At 31.4% G+C, this 12,883-nt stretch overlaps 1 protein-coding gene across 2 annotated transcripts; it reads left to right on the forward strand.

The window, feature by feature from the left end:
* Positions 1 to 238: 238 nt before the first annotated feature.
* LOC139486482 (uncharacterized) lies at positions 239 to 8,812 on the forward strand. Of its 2 annotated transcripts, XM_071271375.1 has the most exons (7): positions 239 to 458; positions 1,248 to 1,339; positions 1,799 to 1,834; positions 3,004 to 3,173; positions 3,487 to 3,647; positions 5,053 to 5,219; positions 8,529 to 8,812. In XM_071271375.1, exons 2-7 carry the CDS (start codon positions 1,273 to 1,275, stop codon positions 8,579 to 8,581), a joined length of 654 nt encoding a protein of 217 aa, XP_071127476.1. In that variant the 5' UTR covers positions 239 to 458; positions 1,248 to 1,272; the 3' UTR covers positions 8,582 to 8,812. The 2 variants fall into 2 exon arrangements, with proteins under 2 accessions (XP_071127476.1, XP_071127477.1); XM_071271376.1 differs by lacking the exon at positions 1,799 to 1,834 and having other exon boundaries at positions 315 to 458.
* Positions 8,813 to 12,883: the final 4,071 nt, after the last annotated feature.

Below are 12,883 nucleotides of genomic sequence, written 5' to 3' on the forward strand. Positions count from 1 at the left end.
TGGCTAATTTTAACACATATGTTGCGCCTTTTGCAAGTGAAGATGAACAAAGCTGAATGTGTGTAGCTAAATGTTTTCAATAGCAATATGTATTAAACTGAAAAATTGGGTTTACTGATTAAGATGCAGCAATCGGAAAAATGTATTAACATATATATAGTAAATTTCAAAATGATATCATTTAAATCAAATATAGATAAATTAATCGGTTAAATATTCACTTAACATCTATCTTTAGTATAGGTATTATGTCCTGCGTCACATCTAGATTGTTTTTCCCTAACAAGGAAGCTGCGGAAGGAGCCACGGTTTGTTAAGATAAAAACAAGTTAACATGCGTAGATGGAGAAATGAAACTATATTAAAAAAAGCTGCTGACAGATGTATTGTCAGTCATAGTCCAGGCATTGAAACAAGTACCTTGTGTATAAGTGGTATTTATTGGTATCTCTTATAGGGTATGTAATGAATAATATTATACTAAAATAGTGTCTTTGCGTATAAAAAAATAAATGTCTGAAAAAAATGGCTCTTAAAATGGTCAATGATATTTATGAAAATCGATTTCGGCTAAAAAAAGAATTAAACTAAACGCTAATTAAATAGTTTTAAGGTGGTATCCAACACTTTAACTTAAAATAATTTGGCTCGTTTAATTTTTCTTAAATTTTGTCAAAGTATTTTCTCTGACCCTTTAACAAAAATATAAAAATTTCAAAAACTTTGAACCAACCGTTTTGTCAGAAAAATGACACTGGTTATATAACAGTTTGACAAACACTAATTTTTATCATTGAGAAGCTTAATATTCCTTTTACAACACAATGTAATTAAAACGTATAGCCGAATTTACAGAGTTATCTCACTGTAGTGTTAGGTACAACCTTAATGTGTAAAAAATGAAAGAAAATTGAAATATATCAAGACAAAGAAAATTAAGTAAACCTTTTTATTTTGTTTGTAGACAACAATTGAATTAAATACTGTAAATAACAATATTTTTGGGATTTTGTACAAATAATATAGAAACGGAGACAGCAAATTAAAAATAATGGTAACGATTTGATTTTATGTTTAAGACAAATGAAGATAAAAAGTTAGAAAGAAACAGTAACAATATTTATTTTGGTTTAAGACAAACGGAACAACAACAACAAAATTAACACTAACGACTGTTTTTGGTTTAAGAGAAGCGGAGACAACAATTAAAAACATAAATAGAGATAAAGATTTTTTGTTTATTGTAGATAAACGGAGACAACAATAAGTGAAATGACCAGACTGTTCCTAATCTTAGTTGTTGTATGCGTAGTGGTGCAAACTGTCAGCTCAAACAAAAGTAATAACATTTAATAATCATGACAAAGAAATATATGTACGGTAAAATTCTCATTAACTTTCAATTCTTTTTTTGAATTTGATAACTATCAAAATAGTGAATGGAAATGGGGAATGTGTTAAAGAGACAATAACCCCACCATTGAGCAGACAACAATCTCGAAGGCCACCAAAATGTCTTCAATGCAGCGAGAAACTCCCGTACATGGAGGCGTGCTTCAGTTTGGTCCCTATACAAAAATGTATACTAGTTTAGGGAAAATGGTCATCATACTAAACTCAAAATATACACAAGAAACAAGTTGCATGGTTAACATAAGAGAAAAAAAATGATCAGGACGGTTAGTTTTTTTTAATTTAGAATAAATTAAGTGATTAATTATAAATCGGACTGTTTACTTTTAAAACAGTAATTGTATAAATTAACCTGTGTAATATAAATTATCTCTCCGTTATTCAGCTGATGGAATGGGAAAACGCAAGAAAGCTAGACGAAGTAAGTATGTTTGTCTAATGCTTAGTTAGTTTCTGTGTGTGTTATATTTTATTGTTGTGTCGTTGTTCTCCTCTTACATTTAATGCATTTCCATCGGTTTTAGTTTGTAACCCGGATTTGTTTTTTTTATCGATTTATGAGTTTCGAACAGTGGTACATGTATACTACTGTTGCGTTTATTGATATCTAATATCATGTTTCATTACTGACTGTGCAAAACCTTCATGGTTAATCAAGGTCGTCATGTGTTTACTAGTTTGTAGAGACTCAGAGAGTGCATATTGGAATGTTACATTAAATACCCTTATCAAACCTGAATTACTCTTCTATTACTAAATACAACTGTCTGAGTGTATGTTTTAGCTACTAGGTATTTGCCAGTTCCACATATATACTCAATACAATATGCATATTAATACCACGCTTTTGTATAAATGTATTTCATAAATTTTATATCGTCTTGGTGATAATATTTTTACCTTAGAAATATTCTTACAATAAAGTGTTTACCATGTCTATCCACGGTTTGTGGTACCGGATTATCAGTTCACTTCCATATAAATTTCAACATACTGTAAACCAACTTATTTTTGCCAGCAATTTTTTTCATCATACTATACTCAAAATATACACAAGAAACTAAAATTAAAAATCATACAAGACAAGACAAACAAAGGCCAGAGGCTCCTGACCTGAGACAGTCGCCAAAATGCGGCGGGGTTAAACGTGTTTTTTTTTTAGATCTTAACCCCCCCTATACCTCTATCTAATTTAAAAAAAACAAACACACAACAATACGCATATTCAAACTCAGTTTAAAAGAAGCCCGAGTCTGATGCCAAGTAGGTAACAAAGGAAATAAACAAAATGATAATGATACATAAATTAACAATGGACTATAAGAAGTTACTCACATGATTGAAAGATTATGAATTCATCATATAAATATAAACTACAATTACATGTATTTATTTGCTTCCTTTGTCATATTATTGCATGTTTATATTATCATTTTTTCGTATAATGAATCTATCAAATGCCTCATTTTATGTATTGAATTCCAGATTACTTTATCAAAAAGCCACCCATAAAAAACACACTTACAAAGAGGACTTTTCTTTTATAAATATTTAAAAAATGTATGACACAACTGTGATGAATGTTTACAGTTTGGTTTCCTGTATTCGTTGCGTTTGAAGGAAATGGTAAGTCTGTGTATGACGCATGGCGAAGTCAGTCAGAATGCAACCCTCTTCCCACGTCTTTTGCAACAGTCGGTTCTCAGCGTCATCTCAGAAATAGTGTTGTGGATAACTGGAATAATGCAAATATACGAATGGTATGTCGCAACTTATAATGGTTTATGTCAGAACTATAACAATTCGTTCCGAACTAAATTTATTAAGACATCATTTTATTTTATTCATTATTTCAATATATTAACATTCATACGTTCATTTTAAGTTCACAGCAAAACAAGAGAAGTCAACACATTTCGTTTTCATGCATATTTTCAGAGAAATATCATTATATACTTTAGAGCCTGCCAACACTGATTTTGAATCTGAAGGCCTCGTCTTGTTCAAAGACATATTAAAAATTAAGTGTGCATGTTTAATATGTTAAAGAAATATGATTTCTATAATTTACAGGTGAAGGTTGAATTTTTCAAAAACAACCAAGTTGTTGCATGGATGACTTTTAATGGTAGAAATACAGATAAGATGAACTGGTTTAGCAAATCAAACCTTGCGCAGAGTGGTTTTAATGATTTAGGATCACGCAGTACATTTAACTACTTTTCGATTGCTGGGTAAATGTTTGCTAAGTATAGAATTATTTTGTTTTATTTAATGGAGGCACACAACTTTGTCCAATTGCTTTCAGTGTTGAGTACATCGTCAAGCATTCACAGCTCTTTTGTCTTCAGTTTAAATTAAGTAACAGTCATTCCATGTTAAAGCAATAGATTAGGTTGCATTGTACTTCAAAAAATCTTCATACTTTTAATTTCATATAAGGGCTTATAATCCTTTCTTTCGCCTATATCGTCTGACAAATGCGCTCCGTAATCCTTGTTTGACGACGACACAAAGTAAGAAGAGACATTATTAAGTGTAAAATTGCCTAAAAGAGGAATAAAAAAGAATGTGTCCATAGTACACGGATGCCCCACTCGCACTATCATTTTCTATTTTCAGTGGACCGTGAAAATTGGGGTTAAACCTTTAATTTGGAATTAAAATTAGAAAAATCATATCATAGGGAACATGTGTACTAAGTTTCAAGTTGATTAGTTTGTTTTTTATAAATTTTTTATTAATGAGCCAGGATTTTTACAAAGAACGTGTCGTCGTTTATCTCACAAATTCCTTGGAAATTACCACGGCCTTATAAATGAATTGCTAGGGTCTGCTACTCACATAATACAATATGGTATTTAGTTATAGATTCTAGGTGCTGAAGTTGTGTATATTTTTAATTTAATTAAGTTTTGCAGTTAACTGTATTCGTGCTATTATGTTTCTTTTCTATTGGTCGTAGGCATTTTGTCCGTGATGTATATATGTTTACACAGTTTTGATTGTTGTCACATTAACTTAGTATGTTTGTTTTGCGCACACAATTTTGTCGATATTTATAAACAACTTCCACAAAAGTGGTAGGTTTATCTAGTTATAAAACAGGGTTATACCCACTATTTTCGTCGTAAAAATGGTAAAATGTCTGTACCAAGTCGGGGATATTATAGTTGTTTTTCTTTCCTTCCATCAGTTGATAACTTTCGATTTTGTCCGTTTATATGGACTTATCTGTTTGAATTTACCTTGGAGCTCGGTATTTTTGTTTTAAGTTTTTGTAATTACATGGAAAATGGATATCCTTATGTCATAGAATGGTTTCAAATACCGTGTGAATGAACGTCATTGTATATTTTGTTTTTATAATCCATCACATTGTAAGTTTCGAAAGTCAAACTGTGCGTGAACAACCTATTTCAAGGAACTGTTTTCTGCCTAAAACCACACTATAAAATTGAATAGAATAAACTACACAATCAAACAAAGTTACAAAAAAATAAACATGAATTAGAAAAGGTCAAATGATAAAGATCTTTTTGAAAGACATTGTCACGATACAGCATTTCATTTGATTGTTGTCTTATATAAATTCATCAAATCCGTTTAAATGTTTGTCCAACAAATACATTTTTTCAGAGATCATCAACGAAAATTCTATGTAAATCAGAACTACGGAGGATGTGCTAAAGATCAAGGGTGGATGTATGTCCTTGATCAAGATAGACGCTGTCCATATGAACGCATTGGCTTGATTCCGATGTTCCTTTATACAAAGAACTTCACAGATAGAAACTGGACCCGTAGTAAGTTCTAATTGAGTCATTTATAATCTTCACATTAAAACACTGTTTGAAAACATTGTTCACTTAGTATAAATTAATATTTATGATTGGGGATTTAAACATTATTTGCTTGATCTCTTCGCTAATGATAAGGGTGGTTTACTATTAAAAATATCAAAGGTCTCGAAAAATAAACATGTTTTAAGTGATAATGCATACTTTTTTGAAGGAAGAAGTCATATATTAATCTTTACCAAAGTGCACATTCATTGAACTAATTTGGTGGTTGAACGTTTCTTCCAATATAACTGACTACTGTTGGGACAAAATATATCAAAGTTATAGAAAACTTCATCGGCTCTAACTCAAAATATGGCCAATTTTATATTCAGAGGGTGTTAGAATCTTTTACAGCTTCGGATAAAGCTTATTTTTAACCTTTTTAACCTGGACCAAATCACTACTTTACTTTAAAATTCATGAATCGATTTTTTTCAGTGTAATTTTATCTCCCTTCTTGCTATTTGAGGCATAAAACGTGAAAAAATTATTTGATAGGGACATAAAAAAAAATGGCAAGTAGCACACTATCTACACTAGGGACTATATTTGTGGACAACGAAAATCAAGGGGACGATAACTGTGTACTCGGATATAAAATTTTAATCCTGATATTACCAATGTTTTTTCAACTGATCGGGCGGAGCTTACGTTTTAATTTGCATAAGGACAGTCTATTTGAAGATGTGTGTGATAAGGATGATTGCCGTTATAATTATTATTGATTTTTAATCACCTATCAGTGTCATCAAAGGAATTTACAAAAAAATGACTGGACACTTCATTGATGAGTTTATCCTAAAACACCTATCTATAGATGGACGTTATAATTATTATTGATTTTTAATCACCTATCCGTGTCATCAAAGGAATTTACAAAAAAAATGACTGGACACTTCATTGATGAGTTTATCCTAAAACACCTATCTAGATGGACTGGTGTATTATAAGCGAAACAGTTAAACCCCGCCCAGTCAAGTGAAATAAATAGAGTTATATCTATGATGAGTTTTATCTGAACTTGCATTTGTATGTGGATACTATCTTGTGTGTAGATATTGAAGACTTACCATGCATGGTTTGATTTGAACAAATTTGCACTGAGATAAATGTATATTGACAAGTACTTTTAAACACAACACGGATGCAATATTCAAATAAGACATCAACTTGTACCGTAAAACTGCATGCATTTGGAGAGGTTAATACATCAACATGCAGACAGTATAATAGAACAGTCAATTTTCTATCTTATCATTAATCTGAAGAGGGAATATGATAGGACATAATGATAAAGTAAGTTATCTAGCATTGATTTTGGTGATGGCTGAATACACCATTTAATAAAAATGGAAAGGTATATTTTCTATAAAAAATAATGTCTTGAACGATGGTTAAAACGAATGGTATACCCTTTGGACAATGTTTAACGCAAATTGTAAGATTAAAACTTTTCAATCGAGTTCGACGAGCTTAACGTTTTTGTAAGATCTAATTAATAAGTGTTCGAAATCTACCAAACAAAGTATTCATATTTTTATATTGATACCAGTGTTCTTTATAGAAATATCTCGATTTTTATGACGTGATTGCATTTTTAACAAATATCTAAATGAGAGAAACATGAGTATAAACTGCTATATATAAATAAAAACGGTTATATATACAAATAAATTAACAGTGATTGTACGCTTCTAAAAATGAACAAATTTTACATATTTTAATATCAGCCTAACATTATTACATTGCTTATGCTTCCCTAACTGGAATTTGAATTCATGCTTATGATATTTCATGGCACATACTAGCCTTGCACTATGCAAGACGCGCTGGACCACTCGACCAACTAGGCTCTACTGATAAGTCTTATGTAGACGACACGTCCATCAGGCATATTAAATAATTAGCCTGGTTCCTTTGATAACTATTATCTTATATAATAAATATTTAATTTTGGGCGATTTGCCCCTTCTTAAAATCTAATAATAGGTTTTTAAGATTTTTGTTGGATATAATAATGCACGTTTAAATGCAAAATTCCCATTTCTAAAACTGCATTTGCAAAAGCATTTTTTTTAAATAAATGAATTCATAAAATAAAATTATAAAAAGTTCTTGTGTTGTACCAATCGATCTGCCATGGACAATATATGAGGGGGAGGACAGGGGTAAGGGAGACAGGGAGAAAGGGGGTAGGAGAAAGGACTAAGGAGAGGAAGGCTGGGAGAAAGGAGAAAAAGTTGGAGAAAGGAGAAAAAATAAAATATCTCTCTTTTTTCGGTAAATTAAAAAAAATAAGGAGAAGAGGGGTAGGAGAAAGGGGAAGAGGGATGGGAGAAGGGAGAAGGGTACCCCCTGTCCTCCCCCTCATAACTAAGGAAAACGTAAACTAGCAACAACAAAACAACGATGATAAAGTTGCTGAATTTCCCGTTTATTTTCAAGTTATAGAGATTGTAAAGGTTGCTGTAACCTTCCTCCGGATAGTTACGAGGGCGAACTGATATAAGAACAGGAAGATATGGGACCAACAAGGATATTGATTGATTGATACTTGGCTGCTCTACGTCCAGCAGGACCAAATAATAGGACAGGCTTACAAATAAACGCCTTTCTTTTTCATTTGTTTTTTAAAGAACTAATTAGAAATGTCTTAATTTACAAAGTATTCGTTAAATGATGTTTGCTATTAATGTTTTTTAATCAGCGTAAAACCTCAACAGGGATAAATGGCATACATATTTTACTCAAGACGCACCGTTCGTCTACATAGTAATCTACTAGTGCAACAGAATGAATATAATTGGATTGCAAAGTCAAAAGCATAGTTGAATTGCATTTAAACCAAAACAACGAAAACTGTTTCCAAATACAACAAAAGCAATCGATCCCTAAGGATTGAAAACCTTAGTACATTGCTTTTATTAGAATTATGTTATACTTTATAAACAGTTAATTTACAGAAAATGAAAGTTTCAAAGATAAGTTGTCAACTCCAACGTCCTGGCTTCTGGCATGGCGATTTCATAGTCGACAAAACTTCCACCATCAGTATCAACCAAGGGGTTGTAAAAAAACTTACCAAAGCAATCGGCGTATACGTACACTTGCTCTTTGTAGGCACATTCTATTCGTTTTATCAATTAATCTAAAATGGTAATATTATCGGATACTAGGGTAAAGAAATTGGCGAGATTTTAGAACAAACAAAAACATTTTCTAAAGATTCATGCTGCAGTTATTTTAATTTAATTTAATGTTTTCTTGTAGACATGGCAGAGCCAGCGGATATGATGGTTATTTCTGTCCTAGCAGAATTATAGAGAGTTGGTTAATAAGATCAACGTTTTGCTTTGAAAGAGTTTGGCAACTGATCTGACATCACACCATATATGGAACGTTATGCTTTTCTTCTATTAGATACCACTAATTCAATTAGTTTTTATTGTAAACATATTTTTATATACCGGTTAAAGTACAGATCTGGATTCTCTTAAGATAAATCTGAATTATGATAGTGTAATCAATTTTCCAATTAAAAACTTTCTATACACTATGTGAAATTAGTTTCAATGTATTTAAATGGAACGTATGTGATCAAGCCCATGCAACTTCATTTTGTCTGGTTCCAAAAAATACAAAAACCATGAAGTCCGAATGAATAATACAAAATCTTAACCAATGAAAAACAGAACAAATCATTGCCATCTGAACAAAAACGATAGCTCACATAAAAAAACCCAGAAAATATGAAAAAAAAGTGTTATAGATTTCATATTGGGTAAATATGTGAAATGAACTAATTATCAGGTTGTCTGCATACTGATATTATAAAAGATCAGCTGCAAAATAAACTGTTATCCTTTTCGCGAGTGAGTGCAGCGAATGCTTTCAAAAAGTCTTCATATGTGCTCAACTGCAATTTTTACAATATCAATATGTAGTCAATCAGATTACTGAATTATTGATTCGTATTAGTAAATTTTGCATGATAAAATATGTGTTTTCATTGTTTCAACTGCAAACCGGACGATAACAGGACAAGTTTTGGTCAATCTTTTTAACGACTGTACATTCCTTATAACGTCGATTGCATGTTCGGGTCAAATGTATGTAGGCCGGCTCAACGTACTACACACAGCAAAGCTGTGATAGCCATTTTATTCATAGCTTAGTACATTGGACGATCGACCAAGCTTGATATCAGCCTGAGTTATTAAAATTCAATTCTATAATTATAAAGCTGTTTGGGTCAAATTTAATTAGGCCGGGTCAACGTACTACACGCCACAAAGCTGTATCAGCTATCTTATACATAGCTTAGTAGTGTGATACAGACATTTGACGATCGACCAAGCTTGATATCAGCCTGAGTTATTAAAATTCAATTTAATATAATAAAGCTGTTCGGATCAACTTTATTTAGGCCGGGTAAACGTACTTCACGCCACAAAGTCGTAATAGCAGTTTCATTCATAGCAGAGTGTGATACGGACATTGGACGATCCATTAAGCTTGATATCAGCCGGAGTCATTAAAAGTCAATTCAATAATACACGAGCCTTAAGAAGATTTATTGCTGTTATTTAAAGTTGAAAAGAAATATTATTTATTTGTTGGAGGAGAATTATATTAAAATGAAGAGATGTGTTAGGACAACTACAAATCAAAGCCCAAATGATGTGTGTATAAGCATCAATAAGTCGACAGTAAGACTTAAACAATGATAAAAAATAACCCTATGTAAGATGAAATACAACTTGACATAAGCTTATATTATAGAAATCAAACGAAAACACTAGCGGCAATTTTTATGACCAAACAATACAACAGAATATAACAGACAGCTATTAACGAGAAACCCTGAATTACAGGCTCACGAATTAAAGACTGATGTTGAATGTAGCGAGGTAAAATATACTGCGAGAGCTCAGTCTTCCTTCTTACTTGAGACCATGGTGTTATAGCAAAACAGTTGAATGTTAAGGGTTAACAGTCAGACATAATACACGTAACTACTTCATGGTTACTCAGGTCACTGAGAGGCACTTATAATTATTGATAAATCATGTCCTAACATGTTAAAGAATCAATCAGTACACAAACGAATTATTGAAAAGTATAACCATGTCTTTGATATTTGAAAATCATCATTGACCTAACGAATAGTCAATGGAAATTTTGAAATTTCGTATCATATTGCGAGAAGAGCTATTGAATCAATATATTCATCGTATTTCTTATATAGAGATGACTTAGCTGTATTTGGCAAAACTGTTAAGAAATTGGTCCTCAATGCTCTTCAACTTCGTATTTTATTTGGCATTTTTAACATATTTTGATTCGAGCATGACTGATGAGTCTTTGTAGACGAAACGTGCGTGTGGCGTATATGTGAAGTTTCAATCCTGGTATCTATCGTGAGTTTATTCGAAAAGAAAAGTATAAACCCAGTGATTTATATTCAAATTGACTAATGACATCTAGCTTTATTGATAATTCCGGAGAACATTGTCAGCCCAGTAAATGTAGTGAGGTCAGTGTTTCGGTACCTTTCTTTTTTTGTACTTCATATACAATCATATACATGAATGCTTAAGATGGGAAAAATATGTAAAATGCAATTTTAGTGAATTGTTTTATCAAAATGTTAATTTTGTGGCCTTCTTGGAATTGTTTTTTTTTTAAAACTTCGCAACTTTATATTTAAAAGTTTGCAAACAAATTAACAACAGCTATAGTAGTGGACAACTTTACATGAAAAATGTGCATAACTGCACAAAAATTAGAAAGCGTAACCTTCGGCAAAACACCAAAAACCACAACAACGATCTATTTTTTAAAAATCTACAACAGGAAAAGATGGAGATTATGATTTACACGTAAAAACACAAATACAGTTTTGGCGTCGATAATTGAATTTTGACAAAAATATAAGTGGTATTCTACCAAAAGAAAAGAAGTATTTTACGTCACAGTACTGTGACAAATGGAGAACGAAAATGCTCGAAGACAATGCTTTATTGAGGAACCAACAACTACTAATAACGGACTAATGAGGAAAGAAACTTACAAAAATACTATTTTTGTTTTATGAGATTTAATGTAATTCTATCGCACTGTATTTATAATTTATGAACAAGACGCAAATATTAATAATGAAACAGATGATGTCCGGCAATGGTAAAATTATTAAACTGAAATCAACCTTGAGATAAACCCTTGGAAAAATACCAAAACCACATCTACGATTTGTTTTTACAATATATTACAGAAAAATATATATATATTGTGAATTACACTTTCAAACAAATACAGTTTAAGCGTCGTTGCCATACTGTTCTAGTGATAAAGTGATAAAAAACGAATTAATAAAAAAGTATTACCCTGTCTTTGATATTTAAGATTTATCATTGACCTAACGAATAGCCAATGGAAATTTGGAAATTTGTATTAATTTTCGGAGAAGAGGTATTGAATTAACATATTTATCGTATTATGTATTCATACCACACTGTGTTCAATTGTACACAAGGTATAACTAATCTCGTTTGGATTGTTTTACATTGTCTTATCGGGGCCTTTTATAGCTGATTATACGGTATGGGGTTTGCTCATTGGTCAAGGCCGTATGGTGACCTATGGCTGTTAATGTCTGTGTCATTTTGGTCTCTTGCGGACATTTTTCTCATTGGCAATCATACCACATCTCCTTTTTATATAATAATGTGGAAAATAGATAATTGCCACATCCATAAGAAAAACTATGATATAGAGATGACTTAAAGTCTTATAAAAGGGAAAGTTATTCCTGCTCATTGTAGTATAAATGAACTTATCATAGATACCAGAATTGAAATTTCATATTAAAGCCAGACGCACGTTTCATTTACAAAATACTCATCAGTGACGCTCGAATTAAAAAATGTTAAAAAAGCCACATAAAGTACGATGTTGAAGAGCATAGAGGAACAAAATTTCATAAATAAACTCAGTGATTTATATTCACATTGACAAATAATATCTAACTTCATTACTTATTCCGGAAAACATGGTAAGCCATGTAAATGTAGTGTAGTCAGTGTTTTGGTACTTTTTTTATCAGTTCATATACAAATATATATGTATAAATGAATGCTTAAGATGGGAAAAATAAGTGCAATTCTAGTAAATTGTTTTATCGAAATGTTAATTTTGTTTGTGTGACCTTCTCGGAATTGTGATTTTTTTTAACAATTCGCAACTTCATATTTAGAAGTTAGCCAAAATATTAACAACAGCTACATTTATCTGGACAACTTTACATGAAATATGTTCATAACTGCACGAAAATTAGTAAGCTTAACCTTCGAAAAAACAGCAAAAAACCACAACTGCGATCATTTTTTTTATTAATCTACAACAGGAAAAGATGGATATTGTGAATTACACGAAAAACACAAATACAGTTTTGTCGTCGATTATTTTTAAACCAAAAGAAGAGAAATATAAATTATTTCACCGTACTGTGACAAATGGAGAACAAAAACATTTGAAGACAGTGCTTTATTGAGGGACCAACAACTACTAATAACGGAATAATGGGGATACAAATTTATAAAAATACTATTTTTATTAAATGGAAT

The sequence above is a fragment of the Mytilus edulis genome, chromosome 8 (genome assembly GCF_963676685.1).
Source record: "Mytilus edulis chromosome 8, xbMytEdul2.2, whole genome shotgun sequence".
Taxonomy (NCBI): Eukaryota; Metazoa; Mollusca; class Bivalvia; order Mytilida; family Mytilidae; genus Mytilus; species Mytilus edulis.